The sequence below is a fragment of the Gouania willdenowi genome, chromosome 4, assembly GCF_900634775.1.
Source record: "Gouania willdenowi chromosome 4, fGouWil2.1, whole genome shotgun sequence".
In the NCBI taxonomy this organism is placed as follows: Eukaryota; Metazoa; Chordata; class Actinopteri; order Blenniiformes; family Gobiesocidae; genus Gouania; species Gouania willdenowi.
The window spans coordinates 5,798,899-5,824,025 of record NC_041047.1 but is presented as its reverse complement, the minus strand read 5'-3'; the positions used below and the strand labels follow the sequence as shown (position 1 = coordinate 5,824,025).

General features: G+C 36.2%; 1 protein-coding gene across 2 annotated transcripts in view; it reads left to right on the top strand.

The window, feature by feature from the left end:
• The window catches only part of bcar3 (BCAR3 adaptor protein, NSP family member), a 100,260-nt gene that overhangs the window by 44,917 nt on the left and 30,216 nt on the right, over positions 1–25,127 (top strand). For both annotated transcript variants that reach the window (XM_028443613.1, XM_028443614.1), the window contains 3 exons: positions 7,097–7,292; positions 8,953–9,198; positions 20,140–20,182. In XM_028443613.1, the coding sequence (XP_028299414.1) occupies positions 7,097–7,292; positions 8,953–9,198; positions 20,140–20,182 (485 nt within the window). The remainder of the gene's footprint in view (positions 1–7,096; positions 7,293–8,952; positions 9,199–20,139; positions 20,183–25,127) is intronic.

Genomic DNA, 25,127 nt, shown 5'->3' with positions numbered 1-25,127 from the left:
CAAATAGCTGGCTGTAATTGGCTTAATCACCATTCAATTAATCTAACCAATACGTTTTCAACAGTGAATCCCTCTGTGAAAAGTGATGAATTTTAGTTTTTATGAAAGTCCCCCACGGCATTTTGTAGATGGCCTCGATTTGCTGTTTTGTTGTCGTATATGGTGAATTGGCCCTCGTCAGCTTTCGTAGATTTGACTTCTTTAGCAAACCTTTGACTTTTATCACGATATTGTATTTTTACTTAATTTAAAAAATTTAAATTTAATCAAAATTTCAACATTCTTGATTTGGCCAAAATTATTTTGTACATCAAAATTGACCCTAATCCGCTTCCGTACTGTAGCCATTTAACGAGGCTCATTCCAAAAAAATTGTTAGACAAATCCCTTAACGTCTCCTCTTCGTAATAAAACATCTGAAACGTACTTTAGGGATTAATGAGGATTTAACAGTTGCTGTTTCCACCTAATTCTCCACAAATCTGAACTAATCCAATGTCTTGTCATGCTATGAAGCCCAAAAACACATTTTCTCATTGACTTATTAAAGTGCTAAAGCTGTGTCTTTGTGGAAACCTTATCAGTCAGTATCCACCCTGTGATCAGATACAGGCCACGACCGAGCAGTCGTGGCCTGTCGTGAACAATGCATATTTGTATGCATTGTTCAGTGTGCAATGATCACGCACACACGTAAAAAGCTTGACTCACCTTCAGTTTGAGTCACATTTCTCCACTTGCTTGTAAAGTGTTATTATATAAAATTCACCTCAGTCGGTAACCGATAGTTTAAATTAAATTCTTCCTCGGCAGCACCTTGATCTCTAAACAGTGGCTCTTTGTCTTTGTGTCCGGCTGCTTTGATGCCAAACCCTGCAATTTACTCCGCTGTCCACTTTCTCTGATCTTAATCCGGCTGTTCAAATGTAGACACAATAACAAACAAGCACACACAGTTGTTCAGGTCAGGCCCAGGCAGGGGTGGAGCAGCGTTTTTAAAGAGAGGGTGTTCTAAGGGTAGGGCAACCATCGACTCCCAATTTAGTTTATTAAATTCATTGACTAAAACCATGATATCACTGTTATTAAGTCAGTGATACTCAGCATGTGGCTATTTTTGTTTTCATTTTAATTATTATTCCCTTAGAAAACCCCTTTTTTACATTTTTTTTTTTTGGCTGTTTTGCAACTTCCTTTGTCGCATTTTTGCCCCTTTTTCAAAAAATGTTACCCTTTTTGCTTTTTTCAGATACTTTTACCAATAAATATCCCTTTCTACAATTTCTTTTTGACACTCTTATCCAATTTTTGTCGATTCTTTAACCATTTTTTGCCACTTTTCATCCAAATAAACGACCTTTTGCTCATTAAATAACACTTGTTTCCTTTTTTCCCTACATTTTGCCTCTTTTTGTTCCATATTGTTGCCTTTTTCACTATTGTTTGCCACATTTTGTTCATTTAAGCTACTTTTTGCTATTACATACCACGTGTTTTCTCTTTTTTGTCAAGTTTGTTTTGCCACTCTTGACTGCTTTTGGCCAATTTTAGTCACTTTTCACTCTTCTCTTGCCACTTTTTTACCATTTTTTGCCACCTGTTACTCATTTTTTGTCACTTTACTAATCACTGTTTACTCTTTGTTTACCTTCTCGGAGCGTCGGCTTTGTCAAATAGTTGGTTGTGATTGGCTTAATCACCATTTAATCAATCTAACCAATACGTTTTCAACAGTGAATCCCTCTGTAAAAAGTGAAGGGGATGAGTTTTAGTTTTTATGAAAGTGTGGGTGTCACATCCCCACGGATGAGTTCAGCCCGTCAGAGCATCTATCTACAGGGAGATTTTATTTAAATTTTAAAAAATGCATCAAAAACAGCACTTTTTGTAAATTATCATTTAAGTTGTAGATAAAATACGATGGAGGTTGTAGCACTACAACAATTACTGTAACATTAAATCATAATTATTTGCAAAAACCTGGAAAATTCTTGCAAATTAACCCACACAGAATTCAGGCAAATTACATTGCAAATTTCCAGAAAATTTGTTGCAAAGTCAAGAATTTTTTTTACCAGGATTTTGTTTAAATTTGTGCTTTTTTCTTCACAAAAATACACTTTTTTTTTTTGTTTGGTCCGGGCAACTTGAGGTAAAACTGTGTCGTATGTGGCCCTTGAACACAATGAGTTTAACACCCCTGCATTAGACGCAGGGAGTGTTCCTGTGTGTCTTTCACCTCCTGATATTTTGGGTTGTGTACTGTGACTAGTGAGTGGATGGTGAGTGACTCAGAGTGGATGATGCTTCTCTCACCATCACACTGGCAGCTATAGGGGAATTCAGCAACATGCCCAGTGCTAATAGAGCTGACCTATGAGTCTTGTTTGTCATTATGTATTTATATCTCTGTGTCCGCGTGTGTGTGTCAGGAGACAAAATTGAGTGTCTAACGCTGCCTCAGCTTTGTATTTTTGAATTTTGAGTGTTCTTGGGGTGTGCAATTCCATGAATCTGACGACACAATTCGGTTCACGATTTACATGGGAATGGTGGCCTAGGGTTTAGGACGCTGGGCTTGCAATCGGAAGGTTGCCGGTTCAAGCCTCACCTGGGCCATCACTGTGGGATGTTGAGCAAGTCCCTTAACCCTGAACTGCTCCCCAGGCGCCGCAAAATGGCTGCCCACTGCTCCTCAGGGATGGGTTAAATGCAGAGGACAAATTCCATTGATGTACTATCATTTCATGGCCAATTAAAGGCGAAAGCCGCGATTTAATCTTTAATCTTAATGTCACGATACAATATATCCCGATATATCTTGATACGATATACATTGCAATATATCGAGATATCAATAGTTACAAATTTCACCTATACAATTTTGTTATTTATTTATTTTAAACTTGCGAGAACTGGTAAATGGTAACTATTGATCCGATGGATGGTGCACTTTTCTTTTTGTTGTTGTATTGTTTCCATAAAAATAGAAATTGATGTGTGAATTATGGTTTGCCTCAGCATTACACATATGTTGTTATTATTATTATTATTATTATTGGACACTATGGCAAAGAAGCAGAACTAGATACACTTTGTTTCATACGTGTGTATGTGCATTTGTTTGTTTAGTAATGAACCACTGATCTTACATACAATATGTTTAACAAGCATATGCATATGAACTGTCTCGACCCTGGTTTTATTTTTGTTGTTTATTTATTTTATTTGAGATAAATAAAGATCAAATCAAACTGTAATCCAAGTACCAATATTAAAAAAACAAGTGGTATGTTTATCAAACTGTCAAATGACATTTTTCAAAAACATTTTAACTTTTGCTTCTACAACAGATTTTGATTCTGTTAAGATTCTAAATGCTTTAAACATCTATAATGGTGCCCAGTATGTTTTATGAAAATTAAGTGCAATAAACGTTGAGCTAAAATGCATTGAGTAGTGAGGTACAGTAGTTTAACAAGGTCTGATGTGGTTCACTGACACCTAGTGTTTGGGCGTTTACGTGCTATGTATGTTAGCGCAATTAAATGTTTTTTTTTTTTTTTTTTTTTTTTAATTAAAAAACTTGATTAAAAAATCGATTTGGACATTGTTTTTGGATTGATGCGATAATCGTGCAGTGATATATCGTGATACTGTATATCGCCATATTGATTTTTTTCTTTCATCCTTAGTGTTTTCTGCTCAAATAATGAGAAATTAATGTATTATCTGATGATGTTTATACTTTTTTTTATTTATTCATGCATATGAGGTCCATTTCTATAGAGTTTCTATAGAGTTTACATTGAAAAAAAAAAATGATTTCAAGATATATATCGCGATTTTTTTGGGTGCCGATTTGAAGTTGATTTCTTATTTTTAGAAAATCGATTTTTATTTATTTATTTTTTTGATATTTAATCAATATTTTTGTGTAATATGTGTAATGTGTAATATTTGTGCAATATTTCAGTGGTGATTACAATGCTTTCAATGTGTTGCATTGGTTATTTGATGCACTAGATTTTTTGATGGCAGTGCGTAATGCCTGCAATATTTATGTATGCACAGACATTTTATTTTCATATAATCTGTTCAGATCAGCGTTTAAACTGACACAATAGGAGAAATTATAATTTTTCTTATTTTTGTGCATTGTCGGTAACTCTGGGTTATTTATTCAATTCAATTCAACTTTATTTGTATTGCGCAATTTGCAACAAAGTCATCTCAATGCACTCATCAAAATTTAAAATTCATAATAAGAAAGAAAAAAAAACCCTTAATGTTCTCACTTAGAATTGTTACAACGCCGTCATTATGTTGTCATGGTTACTTTGAGACTTCTACACAGCAGTGTGAATTACTGCATATTCTTTTTTTCAGTGAAAATGTGCAAAAACACTCATAGTAAATAATAAATAGGATGTTTTGAAGCAAATCGTTTTGACTAAATTTGTTCTCTGAATGATCAATATCTTCTGATGAACATATACAGCAACTTGATTTTTCATCTCTATGTTTAATTTTGATATTAACTGGGTAGAATATTGCGATATATTACAATATCGCGATATACGTATCGTATTGCAACACCTCTGGTTTACATCCATCCCTCTTCACAGAGCCACTGTCTAGAGCCTGTCATGTTTAGTGCTGCTGTTACTAAACCACTAAGGACCTTTGATAGGATGCCTTTCCTCTGCATCATGTGTAAGAATAGTCCATCACACACTGGCTCCAACAAACTCTTGGCTTCTTTTACATCTACACAACCACGGCAACACAGGAAATTAATATTTAAATGTGTACTCTTCATCAAGTGCTTTGGGAAATTAAATGGATTTATAACATGCTTTAATAATAATTAATAATAAGCTGTATGTATAAAGCAATTTTCAAAACTCATGTACTGTATAGCTGTAGATTATAACATAACATTTAAGACAACAAGAGAGAAATTAAAAAGGTAAAGAATCTTAGCCAGAGTATATAAAGCACTAAAGTAGACTGTAGACACCAGCAAACAAACTAAATCTGGTTAAAATTATTAATTAATAACTTTTTTTAAATGAAATAAAATTAAAAAAAATAATATTTGATTTGATACATTAAAATTCAAAAACTTTTACATCCATTTTAAATACATCCGTTTGATTCTTCAGGGGCTAACGTACTCCCTGCTGATTGGCTATGAGAAGTCACATGGCTATAAATATGTCACACATCCATCTTTCTAAAATAACTACCTTTTACCAATTTTATGGATTTCAAGGACAACATGTTGCTGCACGTGGTCGATAAACAGTGTTATGCTAACATGATAATCATACTGAGTAATTGTAACTGTAATACTGAGCTGTAGTTATGACCCGAAGTACACAACAGTACACAACAGTACACAACGTACACTGTTTTTCTGTGAGTGAATACATACAGCAACAATACATTACACACTTACTCGTCTCAAATTCAGAGGTCAGATTTCTTGGGCTGTGTTCAAATGTGTGCAATTATGTAACTAAAAGTGTAATATTGCTCCAGGCTGCGTGTGTGCGTGTGTGAGATAACACTAGCATGTGTGAGCCACGTGAGTGTTTCTGGGTGGGGTTTCATCTACAAATACTTTTACATAACTGTCGTATTTTGAACATTTAGCTGACTTTTCTTATGTTCTATAATCTGTGGTTCTCAAACTTTTTGGACTCAAGCACCACCTTCCTCTTTTTTCTGAATCCAAGTACTGCCTTGTGCGACTACAACATTAGAACATTCTAATCATGATCATTTCAATCATCATTTTGTGTCATTCTGTGTGTTTTTGGTGTCATTTTGTTTGTTTTGTTGTTTGTATGTTCTTATTATAATTTAGTCTATTTTTCTTGTATTTTGTGTTTTTGTTGCCGTTGTTGGTATTATTTAAATTAATCTTTTTGTGTGTGTTTTTAGTGTCGTTTGGTCATTTCTTATATAATTTTGCATGATTTTCTGTCATTTTTGTGTGTTTTGTAATGATCTTGTGTATTTTTCTGTCATTTAGTGTGTCTTTGTTGTCGTTTTGTGTGTTGCTGCCGGTTATAATAAGTACCGTTATTTTTCTCTCTTAGTGCGTGCTACACTTTATGTATTATTTTTGTTGTTTGTCTGTTCTTTTTATTATTCAATATATGTTTCTGTTTTGTGTGTTTTTGTTGTGATTTTCTAAGTTTCTGGTAATATTTAGTATGATTCACATTTTTGACAAAAAATAAACTAATTATAACTATAACTTTTATAATTTTTGACTAAAAATAAACTATAACTTATTAATTAATTATAGAACCCAATGCTTTAATTTGTTAATTTTCTGCTCTCTCTCTCAAGTACCCCCTGTAGTGCCATCGCGTACCCCTAGGGGTACACGTACCCCCATTTGAGAAACATTGTTTAAAATGTGTACACGTGAAAAATAAATTCTAAATGTTAAATTGAAATGTTAAATGTAAATCTAAATGTTAAAGGTATATCTAAATATAAATGTTAAATCGGTCACCGAGTGTAAAGCTAAATGTTTAGAAATCAGCCGAGGGTTTGTGTGGACAACTGCCCTCACACAGTTTAACAAACGTAAAGTACCAGCATGCTTTATGTCAACTTACTTTTGCCAGGGATGAAGACACCAAGGATGCAAATTTCCTTGGAGGATGGAGTGTGTAGAGTGTGGGCGGGGCCTCACGATCAATAGCTGCTGACCGGCTACTTTGTTACATTTGGCTTTACACTTGGCGACCGATTTAACATTTAGGTTTAGATTTAACTTTTTGATTTGAATTTAACATTTTGATTTAGATTCAACATTTAGATTTAACATTTAGATTTAACATTTAACATTCCAATTTAGATTTAACATTTTGTGTTTTTTTGGTTTACTGATTTTTAACAATGATAAAGAACATGCTGTCGAATGAAAGAAAAGTGAGCTAAATGTTGAAAATATATTGACAGTATATATATTTACAATATTTACATTCAGCACCACATACTGCTGTGCATCTGTTTTTGCTTTGTCACTGTTGGTCTTCTACTGAGTGCCAGCGTGTGTGTTTGTTTGCAGAGTTGAGGATGATGGCAGAAGGACGCTTTGCCAGTCTGCCCAGGTCCCTCCATGCCCATCACACTATAGGAGGAGGCACTGCACACCCAGGCAGACCCAGCAGCCCCCTCAGTACCCCAGGCAACAGCAGCACCTGCCCAAGGAGGCTCCAGAACTCCCTGGCCTCCTCCATGGACCTCCTGGGCTCCAGACCTGGGTGAGTTGGACCACCTTTAACCAGTGATGCATTGAAACCTTTATCAATTTAATTTTCAAGTCTAGGAAATCAAACTATGTAATGTAATGGATTACATTCACTTACGTTACTTTAATTGAGTGTCTTTTATGGGTACTTACTTTCTACATCAATCATTTTATTTGTTCTTAAGTATGTTTTAAAAGAATTAAAGTAATTTGTTACATTTCTACACCCAACCGTTACTGATTTAATTTTTATTTTTTTTAATCTCCATTTCATGGTCCGACATTGAACATATTCTACTTTCTGTGTTTCGCGTTGTGATTTCTACCTATTATGTTGTTACCCACATGGTACATTTGGCATGGCACTGCTTTAGAATTCATAAATTTAGATATATTTAGAGCCTGAACATTTTTATTTTTATTTTAAATTGGTGTTATTTTATTTTAAAATAGAATTGTAGCAAATTCAAAAATTGCCTTTGTGAAAAATATATTAAGTTCCAATTGTGCAAGATTTGGTCTCTTCCTTTTAAAGTTTTTACATGAGATGTGGCAAGATTTATTACCACAAATACACGTGGGGGGTGAACGTAACTATAGTAACTTTTACTTTGAGTGCTATTTAGTTGAGCTACTTTTTACTTATACTTGAGTATTTTATGTATAACTTACTTGTACTTAATTTCAATCAAGTAACATAACTTCTACTACTACTAATAATAATAATAATAATAATAATAATAATAATAATAATAATAGATCTTCTACTACTACTACTACTACTACTACTACTACTAATAATAATAATAATAATAATAATAATAATAATAATAATAATAGATCTTCTACTACTAATAATAATAATAATAGATCTTCTACTACTACTAATAATAATAATAGACGCTACTAGAGTAGGATATATCAGTACTCTTTATACCTCTGGCTAATGCTAAATGTCCAACATTTTGTGAATGTTTTCTGGTGAGTCTTTGAAGCCACAGCTAAAAAAAAAGACCAGAAGATACTCATGGTTTAACAAAATGGTTCATATATGGAAAGACAGGATAAAAAAGGTTGGGAACCATTGCCTTAGCTCTGTACAAAAGTGTCCACATTGACTTATACTTAATACTATACTTAGAGAGGTGTGCATTGTCATAAATCTGACGATACTATTCACAATTTGCATGTCACTATATGGTATATCCCAATACTAAACAATATGATTTGCGTTGTGATATATTGCAATATCAATAATTAGAAATTTCATCTTTACAAGTACAAAATGGTATGAAATACAATAAAAAAAAACTGACTAATTGGTGCGTTCACTGACACCTAGTGACTGGATGTTTACGTGCTATGCATATGTTGCACAATTAAATGTGTTTTTGTAAAACAAAAAAAAAACCACATGATTAAAAAAAATCGATTTGGACATTTTTTGCATCGATGCGATAATCGTGCGGTGAAATATCGTGATATATCAGCAAATCAATTTTTTTTTTCTGTTAACACTTAGATTAGATTTAGAATGCTGTTTAACCTCCAATCCAACAGGTGGCAGTGTAGTAAAGCAAAACAAGACTAGTTTCATATGACATGTGAGAAAGTTATTTTAATATTTAAGGAGTGCTGCAGTGATTTGTTTCAACATTTCCTCCTTCCCTTAGTCGTCCTCCAGGGCTGGGCATCGACCAATCAGAGAAGCCCGCCGCCCCCTACCAGCCGATCTCCATTCACGGGACTCTGCCTCGACGCAGGAAAGGCGGGGCCAACCTCACGCATGGAAACTATACCTGGGACCCGAAAGCCAATCACATCTACTGTGAGAACACCTCACTTCCTGTTGGACACCTCCAGAAACCAGCGACGCCCCCAGTGGTTCAAACCATCGTTGATGACTTCCATGAGTTCAGGTGAACATGATGTTTTTTTTAAATTCGTCTCCACAAAGACCTTTTTATTGTCCTTTCTGCAACTTGTGTAGAATTCTCCAGCGACGTCAGCACTGTTTTGGCTGAAGTTGCAGCTGTGGCCAGTTCGGGATCCCAGTATGTGCAACAATAACAGCCCAGTCACGATAAACAGAGAGTGAAGGGTCAGAATATGGGTGAACATCTGGAGGGACCTTTCATATCACCTGTGACAGCTTTAGCCAGAAAAGGAAAGACAAAAAATGGAGAAAGTACTAACATAAGAGTCCAGCCACACGCAAGTGTTTGTGAAGAGTTTATTATTTTAATTTTGCATTAAAATATCAAAAGAAACTGTGGAAGAATTCAGAAAGAAAAGGAATAGACAACATTTGTTTTATGGCTTTTTTGAGGGGATTGTTTGTAATATTACTAAAGTAAAAAATCAATTTGCAGCTATTTAAAAAAACTATATACTGTATGTACTATGTATATAGAAAAGGTCATGTCCTGTTTGTGGAAAAAAGTTTTCCATTGTGCTTTTTTTGTACATATTTCGTCTGAAAAACCTGCTCATGAAAGCGTAAAAACCTTTTTTTCGATATTTGAGTGTTTTTTTTTTTTGGCTTTTTTTTCGAAATTCAGGCATTTCCATTACCAGTTTTTATATTGCTATTTTGATTTTGTGCATTTCCAAGGGTAATGGAGACGCAGCTACTGACTCGCTTCACCGTTTTATGTTCACTTTTACTGCTATTAATCATATCAATACAATTTGTGTTTCCATCACAGTTTTTTGCAAAATAACAGCAATATTTCTAAATGTTGTCATAGTATATTTGCGCTTTGAACGTGTTTCCATTGAAGGTTGTTTTGGAGCCTCGTAACTCTCTTGAAATCTAATCCCACGAGACTTCGCTGCAGGAAGATGAACGCTTTTGCGATACATATATTCAATATTGAAACCTCCTCATGAAAGTGTAAAAACTATTTAAGTGTTTTTTTGAAATTCAGGTGTTTACATTACCAGTTTTTGTTGCGCATTTCCACGGGTAATAGATTTGAAAACGCAGCTACTGGGACAAGGTTTTCCTGTCAGTTTGAAGCGATTCCATACAAACCAATCCAAACCAAGGGTGTAACATTATTATCAGCTGTTCTCTGCTCAGTCGAGCCATGGCCGCTGTGCTCTTACATGCTAATTCACATCTTCTCTGAGTGATTTTTAATCTCTTTATTCTTAATCACGTGTCAAACTCATGACCCTGCGCCCAAATCCGACCCTTTGGAGCATCCATTTGGGCCCGCAGGAGAAAGTATAAATGTCAGAGAAAACACAAATCATTGTGTAAATTAAACTCAACAATATTTGCAGGGGCTCACAGTTTTCCTGGTTGAACAGTTGAAAGAAACTCAAAATTCTTACAAAGTGCTTCAATTTTCCTCAAATTAAGACATATTTCCCTTTATTAAATAGAAACTGGTCACAAGTGAAGACCCGGTTGGGACTGATATCTGTCACTTATTTCATGGATATACTCAGTTTCTTACATATTATTTTATGTAGAAGTGCAAAATATGGCAAAATAATGTTGAAATTACTTGTTTTCCTACATAAAATCTGTGGCCCACTTGAGATCAAACTGCTCCGTATTTGGCCCCTGAACTAGAATGAGTTTGACACCCCTGTTCTCAATGAAATACTTGATTCTTTTGAACGAGTCGTGTTTCTGAAGTGCAGAGGTTGGGGTTGGAGATGGAGACAGGGGAGAACATATAAAGAGAGCCCTGGGGCGATGGAGCAGTTATCTCAACTTCACAAGGAACACACACACACACACACAGACACACACACACACACACACACACACACACACACACACACACACACACACACACACACACACACACACACACATACACACACACACACACACACACACAGATACAGTCTGCCGTAACTCTACACTAGGAATAGAAAGATGGGAGGACATGATGATGGATTGTGTGTGTGTGTGTGTGTGTGTGTGTGTGTGTGTGTGTGTGTGTGTGTGTGTGTGTGTGTGTGTGTGTGTGTGTGTGTGTGTGTGCGTAGCCCTCAGCCCTTGTGTTACCTTTGTAGGTCAGGGCGTGGCAGGGGCACATCAGACATTACTGTGAACTCTTTGTGTCTTCCCCTCATGCTCGTCGGATACATTTCACACACCGCTGACATGCGGCGGGAACATTTGTGCAGGTCAGACTCCGTTTGTACAGGTGGTTAAAAATGAAACGCCATCACATCAGGAAGATTCATTTCATATGGTTTTAACTCTTACTTTGCAAAGGCAACAAATTCACACAGCGGCCATGGTTACGTGATGTTTTTTTTAATTCAGACTTAATTATGTGACCTGGTGTGCACATGCGGTCCTCGATCTAATTTTAATGTACGGCCCCCAAAGTAAATGTTAAAGCACACAAAATGAAGAAAAATATACAAAATGACAACAAAAATTGACAAAATGACTCCAAGAGGATACAAAACAACAATATGAAAAAAATCACAAATGACTAAAGAAACACACAAAATGTCAACAAAAACACAACAAATGACTTAGAAAACACACAAAATAACAGAAAAACATACAAAATGAGCACAAAAATGCACAAAATGATTTCAAAACACACACGATGACAGAAAACACTAAAATGTCAACAAAAACACAAAAATGACTCAAACAACACACAAAACTACAAGTGCAATGTAGAAATGGCTCGAAAAAGACACAAAACAACAATAAAAAATGCAGGGTTTACCACCGGCCACTAGGGGCCACTGTAGGCCTCTGCTTCGTTGGTGTCTGAGTTAGTCAGGAGGCATCCATGTTTTCAAAAAACACAACGTATTTATGTCTATCAAACCTTTTCTTTTTGGCTACAACATAGAAGACCACATAATAAGAATTATTTTGATTGTAGTTTTGAAGCAGCAGCTCAACCAAACCATACTGGCCACAATTACATGAAAGCTTTAATTCCCCTTTAGTTCAGAATAAAAGTTAAATCCTCTTTAAACTGACCTTGTAAACGCCTATTCTGATTTTAATTCCGAATGGAATAATTCCTTGATCCTGTATACATTTAAATCCTGCTTTAATTTAATTCCGCTCATTCTGCGCATGCTCGTCCTGTCGTGATGATGCACTGGTGATGACATGATCCAAGATGGCCGCCTGAACTCAAGCCAGTCCTGATGAAGCCTGTTTAGTTTGCCAATGTGAGTGTGTGTGTAATATGTCCGTGTGAATGTCTGCATGTTTATGCTTCCGTCCATCCACGATTTTCATTTTATCCATATCTTTTAAGGCTCTTAATAAATAAATAGTCTCGGCTGGAGTCCGGGCAGCCATCTTGGATTATGTCATCACCAGCACATCATCACGACAGGACGAGCAAAGCGGAATTAAATGTATACAACATGTGTCAAACTCAAGGTCTGCTTGGGAGTAGTGGAACAGTGGTTAGGGACGCTGGGCCGACTGCTCCTCAGGGATGGGTTAAAATGCAAAGGACAAATTTCATATATCTGACAACATATATGACCAATAAAGGCGAAAGCCCTGAATTAATTAATTAATTAATTAATTTAATATAAAGTAAAAATGATAGAAAAAACATGAAAAATTATGTAAATTACCAACTAATGCAGTTTTAAAGATATCTCAGCTGCTCCAAACACAAAAACTCAATGAAAATCCACAATATTTGCAGAGCTCACTTTTTCAGTTGTTATATCACATGTCGGCATTTTCAAATTATTACACAAAATTTCCCCAAATTCTTGAAATCAGGGAAATTTCAAGTGAAGATCCTGCTGGGACTGATATACTCATATACTTTATCATTTAGATATAATTTATACCTGAATTAAAATGAGTTTAACATCCCTGATATACAAGATTGAGGAATTATTCAATTCAGAAATCAGAAAAAAACTGCCTCTTACATTCAGAATTAAGTGTTTGCAAGTTGATTTTTAATTTCTTTTAAAGATTATGAATTAAAGCTCTCATGTAAACGTATCCAGAGTGTAGAGTCAGATAAAGGAGTATATCATCTGTGTTGGGAAACATAGAGTTTTCCATGATCAGCCACTGACACAATCTATTTCTAGGTCATTACATTTAATCTAACTACTGATATCAGCAGAACTCCCCATCCATAGAGTACATCACTCCCCCAGTGAAACCAGTGGCTTGGCGGTCTTGACTTTCCATTGCTCATGCTGCAAACTGACCCCCGAACCCTGACCTTATGTTGCACTGGCTCCTGATTGGTCAGTTTGTCTTTCCGCTGACCTCTGCGGGCAGCTGGAGGACCACCAGGAGAGGAGGAGGAGGAGGAGGAGGAGGAAGAGGAAGACAAAGGTGGAGAAGGAAAAGGAGGAGAGAGGAGCAAACAGAGAAAGTTGAAAAGGTTGTAGAGATTGTCGCAGAAGTTTGTAACTTTGTCTTTCACTCCTTTTCTTTCTGAGGAAATTCCTCAAGACAGCATTTAAGATGGTGTTCCAATCTGCAGGAAGTAGTTTCTTTATGAAGATTAGATTTACACGTAGAGCTGTGAAATCATCAATGTTCACCATAATTCATTGGTCCAGATGCATTCATGAATACAAATAGTTACATTTACAACTACATTGACTTAATGTAGAGTTTGAACAAGCTCCAACCAAGCACCAATTAAACTTAATTAAACAGTAAGAGACGATAAAACAACTAAACTGTTTCAGCTCTGTTTGAACTAAATCAATTGCGTTCGGGTGAGGAATAACAGTAGTGAACGTTTAAGAGCATTTAAGGGCAGGACTCAAAATAAGAAAGGAAGCTTGGTTTCTGTCCCTTTTACCCTCGATCACTATCGCTAAAATGACTCGTAACGCCATCACTAACGCCGGGTGATTTATACCAGATATATTAAACCCAATAAACAGAAATTATGATCAAAATAAGACAATGTATGACAAATTAGAGTTGAATTACTATGACATGCTTAACAAAATGAAAAAGAAAAAAAAAAAAAAAAACTACCACGGGTGGACTAGAAATATAAAAACTGAAAAATTATGATTGTAAGAACAAAAAATGTTCAGAAAAATAATGAAAATGAACTTTAAACTTGGTCTTTGTTCCACACATCTCTGGGGCATTTGAGGCATTTTTTGATTAAGTACTAAATCACTTTACTAACTTGACTAAAATATTTTTTTATCACCATATGAATTTCCTTGGAAATCACCACTTTGTGGTATTTATTTACAACTACTGGACTAAAGAAAACATGGCCATTTCAGGACCACTTTTACTTAACTTTATTTTTTAGATGCAGTCAGTACATATAGGACAGTAATAATGGGTCAATAACACTATTGACGAACGTGTGCTGGGAGTAAAAAGTGGGCTTTGGAGTAAGAGAACATTCCTTCTAAAACATCAGAAAAGAGGCTGAAGCTACCCCGGAACCAAAAACACTGACGAACACAACTTCATGAGAATACTGTAAATACGTTTAATCGGGAAAAAATCACCCATCGATAGTGTTCTTGGGTTAAGAGTAAAATGAGTTCAGAGGGTCGTTAAAAAAACACTATAAACTGTACAGTAGTGTAATAGTATATGGGACATTGTGCTTTTTTTTAGTCAGAAACTTGTTATTTGTTGTTGAGGTTCAGCTTGGTTTGACATATGTAGTAGGTTGACACTCCCTGCAAACTCACTCACCTTCTGACCCACTTGCTCCTTTTTAGGGTCACAAGGGTCAACTGGTGAACGGGTACAACCCTGGAAGGGCACCAGTGCATCATAGAGCACACACACACACACACACACACACACACACACACACACACACACACACACACACACAGTTGTGGTCCTGGTGAGCATTGTGTGGTGAAATGCAAAAAACAACAGTAGCCAGAAAAAGACTGTGGTTGGGTTTTTTTTCCTGTTTTTCTTTATTTTCCCTCCCTCTGATCTTCCTCTGTCTGTATCTGTGACAAATGAGGTGAATGACGCTGTTTCACCAAAACAGGCAGGAAAAGGGCAATGTCAGCAGCAGTGGTCATTCGGTGTTTCTCTGTCAGAGCACGGACTTCTGCAAAGTCTTCTAACAATAACACAAATGATTCAAGTGACTGTGAGCTTGACCTGCGACAGCAGACATTGGCAACTGGTGACCTGGTGTGCACAATGCGGTCCATCTAATTTTAGTGTACGGCCCCCAAAGTAAATGTTAAAACACACAAAATGAAGAAAAAATATACAAAATGACAACAAAAACACAACAAATGACTTAGAAAACACACAAAATAACAGAAAAACATACAAAATGAGCACAAAAATGCACAAAATGATGACAGACACGATGACAGAAAACACTAAAATTTCAACAAAAACACAAAAATGACTCAAACAACACACAAAACTACAAGAACAATGCAAAAAATTACTCCAAAAAGAGACAAAACAACAATAAAATAATAATCAAATAACTAAAGAAATCCACAAAGGGGCAACAAAAACACAACAAATAACTAAAAAAAACACACAAAATGAACAGAAAAATGCACATAATTATTTCAAAACACACAAGATGTCAGAAAACACTAAAATGTCAACAAAAACACAAATGTACATAGAATTTGTGGGACCCACTACAAGTTGCCCATCCCTGTGCTGGGGTATTTGGTGAAAACAGGGAGATTACCAAAGATGTGGCCCAAGGCTAAAATAAAGTGAGGGCCAATCAGAACACCTTTATTTAGCCTTTACAAATTCAGATTACAGAATAATCCAATCATTTTTAAGCTCTCGGAGGCCCTCTACTGGCCTATGGCTGCAGCTGTCAGTGTTTTGGACCAGTTTCCAAATGAATATTTGATATTGCATGTTGTCAGGGAGTGTGTGGTGTTTTTTCTGTGTGTGAAGCACAAATGCTTGGCTAAGTTCAGTTAGGCTTCAGATGCAAAAGTTTATGAATAGTTTTATATAGAGCTGGGTGATATATCGAGATTCAATATATATCAAGCTTTCTATTTTGGGGAAATGAAAAATTACAATATCGCCTAAATCCATTTATAGCCTAATTTTTTTTTTAAATACTTGTTTTAGGAGTTACTTTCACTACTTCTCAGAACAGCATAAAAAGCACAGTTTGTAGGGCCCAATAAAATCAGTTTTATTTTTTTTTTCCAAATTCCATTAATTTTTTTTTTCCCAAATTCTGTTTTCCACTTTAATTCTTTAAAATTTTTAAAAATTCTTTCCAGAACATTGTAGTTTTTAACTCCTGTGATTGTATATATATATATATATATATATATATATATATATACAATTAAAAGGTAGATATAAGTTGTAGTGACATGGATTTTTCTGACTGCTCCTTTTTATTTATGTAATATAAAAATATATGAGTACAGCATTAATGTCACCATATTTCCCCTCAGGGATCAATGCTTTACTGAATCTGAGCAGGTTTATTGATTAAGTTTTGATCAATTTAATTTAAAATAACCTAATTTTAATCATCCTGATGACATCATTCCAGATCGTAATAATTACACAAAACAAATGGATGGATGCATCAGTTATTTTACCACTAGGGGCCAGAATAATTGACAGTATCAGAAGTTATCATTAATCTACAATGTTTTAAACTCTACAATCACTGGCATCGATGGTCTCTCCACAACAACAGAACAACTTTTTCCCACAGATCTTCTGTAGCTCTGAGGAGATGTTGTTCAAACGTCCTGCGCAGATGAAGACGGTTAAAGTTGATCATGTTTTTACGTAGCGTCGCTGCGCTACACGAGAAACGGATGGATCTTTACAGGCACAGCAAAGTTAAGCGGGCACTGGTGGCTCTGTATTTAGGAGTCATTGATGATTTGCGTAATTTTTTGACAGTTTAGATGGTGTTTGTGGTGGTTTAGGCAGTGTTTAATGCAGTCAGGACAGGAGGGGGGAGGGCCGTGCACCTAATGACCTTAAAAAAAACGTTCCTTGCCTCACGGTGAAGGCGTTTCATGTTGATTCTGTCCATTTCCGCATTTAACCGTTTCCATTGGTTGATTCTGTGATTCCATCCACGATTCCGTTAACGCTTATAGGATTGATTGAGTGCGCTCTAAAACAGACCTTCCCCTAAACAAGCCACACTATAGAACTCACACACAGGTTCTCAACCTTTTCAGCCCTCGACCCCAAAAATAAAGGTGCCAGAGATCAGGGACCCCCACTGTACCTGAAGAGTGGCCAAAAACAGACAGGAAAAGTGGTAAAAGGGTTCAAAGTGTCAATATTGGAACAATTAGTGGGAACATAGTTTAAACTGGCATTAAATGGGCATGACAAATGGTGAATGTGGTTAAATTGGCAAAAAAAAAAAAAGAAGCATGAAATATGGTGAAAATAGGCAAGAATGGTTCAACCAATGCAACATTTGGTGGGAAAAGTGGTGGAAATGATTTAAAAGTGCCAAAAATGTCTTGAAAGTAGAAGAAAAATGTGCAGAAAAGGCTTTGAAATTTGATGGAGAAATGGCAGAAATGGGAGTAATGTAACAAATGATTAATGTATTAAATGGAGCAAAAGGCAAGAAAAAGTGATGAAAAAAGGTTAAAATAGAACAAGGTTGGTGTAGTTGCTTAAAAAGGGTAAACAATAAGCAAAAAATGGGCTCAAATTGTTGGCTTAAAAAAATATTTTCCATTTCTTGGAGGCATCTGGCAGTGTCCCGCGACCCTAAAGTTGAGAACCCCTGTTTTAGAGAAAAAGACTAAAGTGGCACATATTGTGCAGCTGTTGGTTAGTAAAAGTGCTTGTGTGGCATTTGTATATCGCTATTTTGCGAAAATATATGGAGATATGTATTTTGGTCTATATCGTCCAGCTCGAGCATGAATACAGAAATATTACATTTTGACCTCTGAGGATAAGGCAAAGACTGTCTGTAGATTTTTACATTTAATGGGACACATTTGCGCTATGCTGGGCTAACATAGCGTTGCTAGCTACATACATATTGTCCTCATTTGGCCATTCTGTGCTCCTAAATCTGCTGCAGATCTTAAGCATGACACAGAGGCTTTGACTCTGCGTCTTCTATGAATAATAACCACCAGTGACTGTGAATGAACTCCTCTGTTCTGTTACATAACTAAACCCTCTTCATTATTTCAGCCCATATTAGACTGAGAGCCGCTTACAGCTAAACATATTTGGTTTGCTAACTATTGGAGTGTGCTGATATTCCCGTGGGAATACAAGTGGAGGCTTAGGGGTTTAAACTAGCAACCTTGTTCGGGATTTGAGCTAATTGCCTCTTTTGCTGAGCCCTTGGTTGTAAGCCTCCAGGAGAGCTGTGTTTTTTTACTCAGAAATAACAATATTCAGGAGGGAAATGGAGAAGCTGACAAAGGGTTCATGTGTGGGACTTTCCTGACCCTGACTGACAGGTCTGAAGGTCTGGATTTATGAAGCTGCACACACAGGGGCCAGAGGAGAGTCGTAATACGTATATTTAAATATCTATACTTACAGTTTTAATACAACTGAACTCTTTCCCTACTTGGTGCTGTCTTCAGAACTATAATCTATATATGGTTTTTCGTAGCCAGGGTTTATAGTTTTTGTCTTATTTGAAATATATAATTTAGACAGACATTTAATTTATGCAAATACAAGTGCTGGGAGTTTTTAATGCATCTTCAGCAATGCTTTTTCCTTCATGTAGTGACCGGTACATGTTCTCCCAGTGAATCTGCTGGTTTCCTCCTGACTTCCTCTCATTATAACAAATGAGTGTACACATTTGGTTATTTATGCTTTATATATTATGGTGTTTATTTATTTGCTTGTTTGTTTGTCTGTTAGCAGGATTACATCAACTGATGTTAATGTCGGGTTGGCTCCTCAATTAATACACCACATTTTTCAGAAGAACTGGACCTACTGTACATTTATTACATATGATCAGGATCACTGATGCAGATTACTGACAATATGTGGCAAAGAGGACATTTGACGCTTGCGTTCTTTGACAACTCCTGCTTATACAATCCATGCTAATCTTGCTACGTTTGGGGCTTTTTTTTTTTAAATTCAAATGTATTTTTTAATTTTTGTACTTTAATTTTCCATTTTTTTAAACTGTAACTGTAGATTCTCCGCCCTAATGCACCCGTTTGCGCACAGAGGGATTTAGTTTATTTGTAAAGACATTTGTTCTGCTGTTTACATGAAAAATACTAGAAGAAGTGTAATTGACTTTGATTCCTTTAAATAATGGGATTCCTTATTTATATATTTAAAAAAAAAAAAAAAAACTTGAGGCAGTTGGATGAAGAACAATTTGTTTTTGAGTGAGAAAAGCAGAGACAAGTCCCAGAAAGCAGGGTATCGCTGGGTGTGAGTGTGTATGTGTGTTGGAACTCCTCTGTGAAATTGTCAGTGGAGTCTAAATAGTGGGTGTGCGGCTGCCATGTGTGTTGTGGTGGGGGAGGAGAGAGAGAGAGAGTAAAGTAAGTCAAGGCAGGGAGTGAGGATGTTTACTACTGACAGACAGAGAGAATAGATCGAGGCAGGGAGTCACATTGGTTTCACTCGTCTTTTTTTTTCTCCTGGAGAGCAAAGCTGAGCCGTTTGAACTCTAAAACATTCACTCTGCAGCTCTCATTCTAACTATGGACCTCAGTTAGAACTTCAGCAAACGTCCTGCTCCTCCATTGATCTGTTGCATTTCCTGAAGGAGCCTCAGCATCAGCATCAACATCAGTATCAGGGATCAGTCGATAGGACTTATTCATACCTCAACAATCACTTCTCTACTCAGGACAGTAACTTCCCTCCACATGATGTGCTCTCTAAACCGGACGCTGTCTCTGTCTCTGTTCCCTAGGGAACCATCTGCTGGTATGGACGCTGTCGTGGACTATGTGAAGGTAAGAGCTGCTTCACAGTATTTAACCATAGAGGAAGAAATACAAGATTGGACTCACATTTTTGACTCTTCATTTACATAAAATATGAATTATTTGACAGATAATTTCATAGAAAACATGCATATGATGATTTATTTTAGTCACAGTGAGTTTTAAGAGCAGAATCTCTTGGATCAGTAAATAAAATGGCTTTAAATCATTGAAACGAGCTGCAGTAAAGCTGCTCCTACAATAATAATAAAGCACACACGTCCACAGCACCTGTGTCCCAACTAGGGGTGTATATTGCCTTTAATCTGACGATATGATACGATTTATGATTTGCATGTCGCGATATGATATATCCCAATACTAAACAATACAATATACATCACCAGATGAAAACTAGCCTCTTTTGGCTAACTCTGGCTAATTTACAGCATGCCTGTTTATTAATGTACATATCAATAATTACAAATTTCACCTTTACAAGTAAGAATAGATATGAAATACAATTTATTTCATTATTTTCAAACTTGTGAGGACAAGTAAATGGTAAAACAAAGTGTAATTCTATGACCACTATCAAAAACAAGTGGTATGTTTATCAAACTGTCAAATTACATTTTTCAAAAAATTTACAATAATCGTGCAGTGAAATATCGCGATATATCACCCAATCAATTTTTTCTTACAATTATCATTGCTTATTTACAATATACGGCACATTTAATATCCACTCCATATCATCTTACTTTGGCTTCATTGATGCATTATTTCACACAAGTCAAACTTGTGGCCCGGGGGCCAAACCCGAACCTTCAGAGCATCCAAATCGGCCCATGGGAAAAACTATGACAGAGAAAACAAGAATCATTGTGTTAATAACCAAATAAATCAGTTGTAGATACCTCAGCCCCTCCAGATACACAAAATCAATGAAACTCCTCAATATTTACAGTTTTCCCCACTTGAAGGGATTTTACAGTATCTACCAGAGTTCAAAACTAGATTCCTTTTGAGAAATGAAGCAGTTGATTATTTGTTTTATTTCTGAGTTGATGAATAGTTGATTTTAACATTGAACAAAGGAGTGTTTCTCAGGTTTAAAAAAAAATGTTAGTGAGTGAGTTAAACGTTCTTTTATCACAAACTCTGTTCTTGCTTTTAAATGTATTAACTTTTTCAATAGTTAATTCAAATTAGTCTTCAAGACAAAATAAAAGAAAAAATCGAAGGATAAGCAAATTAACCAGCTTCCCTAATTCAAAGTTAACATTCCTTAAACAAAAAATGAAATTGCTTCCCAACATTCAGTTATAATTAACCATTTTGTTTTTTTATTTTATTACATTTTAATAAATAAATTCTAATAAAACTATCTGGCATTTATTTTTGAATCGCAAAACTCTTAATTTTTCCCAAAACCTGCAATTTTCCTCAAATTATTCCACAAATTTTCCTCAAATTATGTACAAATAGATCTCAAAATCAAGAAAATGTAAGTGAAAGTCCTGCAGGGACTGATATATGTCATTTATTGCTTGGAGACATAGTTTATATATCATTTAAATGCAAACTAGAAATTGTCCCATACCTATTATTATTATCATTACCCACTTCAGATCAAACTGGTTCGTATTTGGCACATCTGCATTATTTTATCTTTTGCTTGATGATGTCAAACCTCCATCAGACATTTCTCTGTTTTTGTGCATCTGGAACTCTCCCCTCGTACATTGGCTCATGTGTTTGGATGCTGACACCTCAGCGTGAAAAGCAAACTCAGTCCTTTCCTTGAGAGCAGGTCTCTAACCTCACACACACACTCAAAGCTGCACATACACACACACACACACACACGCACACGGACAAACAGCTCTTATGTGCTTCTCTGGTCAAATGGAGGTTGGCAGCCTGTGCAAACAGTGTGTGTGGCCCTGAGTGTGCACGCCGACCGCGTATGAACCTACTGTATAACGCAGGTGTTATGTAATAATAAGAAGTGCAGAAGTGTAGCTGTCAGCTCTGCAGTTGCAGGTGTGTTTGCATTTCCAAAGTACATGTATGTGTGCACAAAACAAAAAAGGTGAAAAGTGCATTGCCCGGACGGATGCAATGAGCCTTCATTGTTAGGAGCAATCAAACCACCAACCACTTCCTGTGCCTGTGGCAGCCAATGGGAGTGACTGTTGTTTTATCAGAGCTGTGTGTGAGTGTGTCTCATTGTGGCTGAAGAATTGCAACAAATACCTGTTTTAGTTCTGGACTGGTCAACGATTGTTGAAACAATTCATTGATTAATAACAAGTGACTTCCAACTGGATATCGAGTTTCACATTCATTAAAGGGCCCATGTTAAGCTAAATCTACTTTTCTGTGCTTTAAACATCATAAAGGTCTATTAGGGCTTCATACACAAAGTGTTTTTTTATTGATTCCCACAATCTTTAGTTAGAGGGTGATTTGCTCCTTTCTTACTACAGGGTGAGCCCAAACACCTCGCTACAATTTGATGACGCGTTCCCAGTTTGATGACAAATTTGACACGGCACTGAGCTGGAGAAGCCACACCTCCAGGATGCTCTCTGCTGCTGTTGACATGTAGACAGACCCATGGAGATTAGCATTTCAGCATCCTTCGCACAGTGCTATGTATGTATTTTCTACAGTCTATGTAGGTACCGGTGAACGCCCCGCCCCCACGCTCTGTCTCGTGTTCATAAAGCAGCATGAGCTCGGCCACGGAGTGGGCGGGAGGAGGGCGGGCCGTACTCTGGCCCTACGTCACCGTGCGGGGAGGAGGAAGTCAGTGTCCCGTCTATAGACACGCCCACTCATGAATATGCATAAGTAGGCTGCAAATCAGCCTGTTTGTGTTGAGTTGATCAGAAAGTGACTTTTCAGAGGCTAAAACTCTGGAAAACAGGCCAGTTTTGTAAAATAAACCTCAAATACTATGTTTTTGTGGTTCTTAGAACAAATGGAGATGGTGAAAAATAGCATGACATGGGACCTTTAAATAAACTTAGAAAAACAACTACTTTAAAGGGATCCTCCAATGTTTCTACAAATGTGGCTTAAAATGTTTGAAATGTTCTTATTAGAAGATCTATGCCTAACAAAATGCATTATTTTGCACCATATTCCTTTTATTAACTTTTAAAAATGGGAATATTTTACAGTTTTAAAACCTGTGTTCCGCCATGTTGAAATCACGTGACTGATGATGTCACACGGCCCCATTTGCCTGTAAAATCCCATTGTTTTCTATTGGAATGAAGCGTTCAGTCAGCTTTTTAGATCATTTAGCAGCTTTTTAGATCAAAATGACAAATTGTGCTGCTAAATAATCAGGAAAAGTTAAAGATGATTTAAACCTGATTACCGAAAGAGGATAAAAACAGACCCGAAAAATCATCTATGACAGAAACCCTGAGGATAGAAGTCCTTTTGGGCGAGTCCAACAGTCCATGATTTACTCGCTAACTTCAGCCAACAGAGCGTCAGCCGCGCACTGTTTAATGGAGAATAAAGACCTCTTCGGAGAACTCTTCTTCTCTGCTTCATTGTCTACTACCAAACCGCAGATTTGGAACTGTCGCTCCCTCTGGTAATTTTTTTCCATTCTAAAAAGATGAACATTAGGTTGACTGGAGCCTTTGAATTACCCACAGGAGTCAGTAAATGTTGTTTGCGAGTCAAAAGTACCAAAATAAAATAAATAAAAATAAACAATACATTATTATTTATCAACTAATTTAGATTTCTTGTATAAATGAGATGTAAGTATTTGATTATTGTATTTTCTTCATTCCAGAAACAAAACAAAGTGTAAAAAAATAAGAACAGTAGAAAGGGCTGATAAGAAAAGATGTAAAATATTTTTTGTACTGTTTGAATCCATAAAAACCTTTTGGAAGAAAAATGTACAAAACACCAAAGTAGTTCACAGGTGTCGAGCTCGAGGCACGGGGGCCAAATCTGGCCCTTTAGAGCATCTGATTTGACCAACAGCAGAGAAAACATTAAAACGTCTAATCTCTCTAATCTTAAATTGTTGAAATAACTCTCAATTTGTTTGAAATCTAGCAATATTTTTTTAATTATTCCACAGAATTTCAATAAATAAAATACAATTTAGTCACAAAATCCATGAAATGTAAGTGAAAGATCTGTCACTTATTGCAATCTGTCACTATTACAAAGTTTACAAATCATTTATCAGTGGAAGTGCAAACTAGATCACATTAGCATTAAAATAACTTATAATCTGCGCACTATTTGGGATCAGACAGCTCCATATTTGGCCCCTGGACTAAAGTGAGTTGATCTAAGGAGACCTTAAACTTTATGTGCAGAAATATGACTTGTTGTCAGATCTGGATGTATTTTCTGTATTCCTCCTTGTTTTTATGCTAGTTATGCTTTTGAAAAACACTGTGATACGTGCACAAATGCACTGCGTGACCTCACCTTTCTTATCGACTGTGTAGTGTGGGCATCCGGTTGCACCAGTCTGTCACTGAGCTCACTGACCATTACTGATCAATGACCCGTCACAAACACAGGCACTCACACACATGTGCCAGGATAGAATGACTGAGTGGATGATATCATGCTGAGGTATATAGTATTTCTGACGGCTTTACAATCAGCCTCAAAATATGAGATGATTTAAACTCTCCACATTGGTCACACTGTGACAGCAAGGCATGGAGATTAGAGGGATGACTCATTTTTACACTTAACATATTGTTTGTACATATATAGGGCAGGGCGATATGAAAAAAAAACGTCATATCTTGATATTTTTTCTTGAAATTGCAATATACAACATAAATCTAGATATTTTTAACTCAGTAAAGTCTTTCCAGAAAGACAATTCTGGGTTAAATTTGCTGATGAAAAGTGCCACACAGGCACATTTATTAACAGCTGCATAAAATGTGCTGTTTTTGGTTTC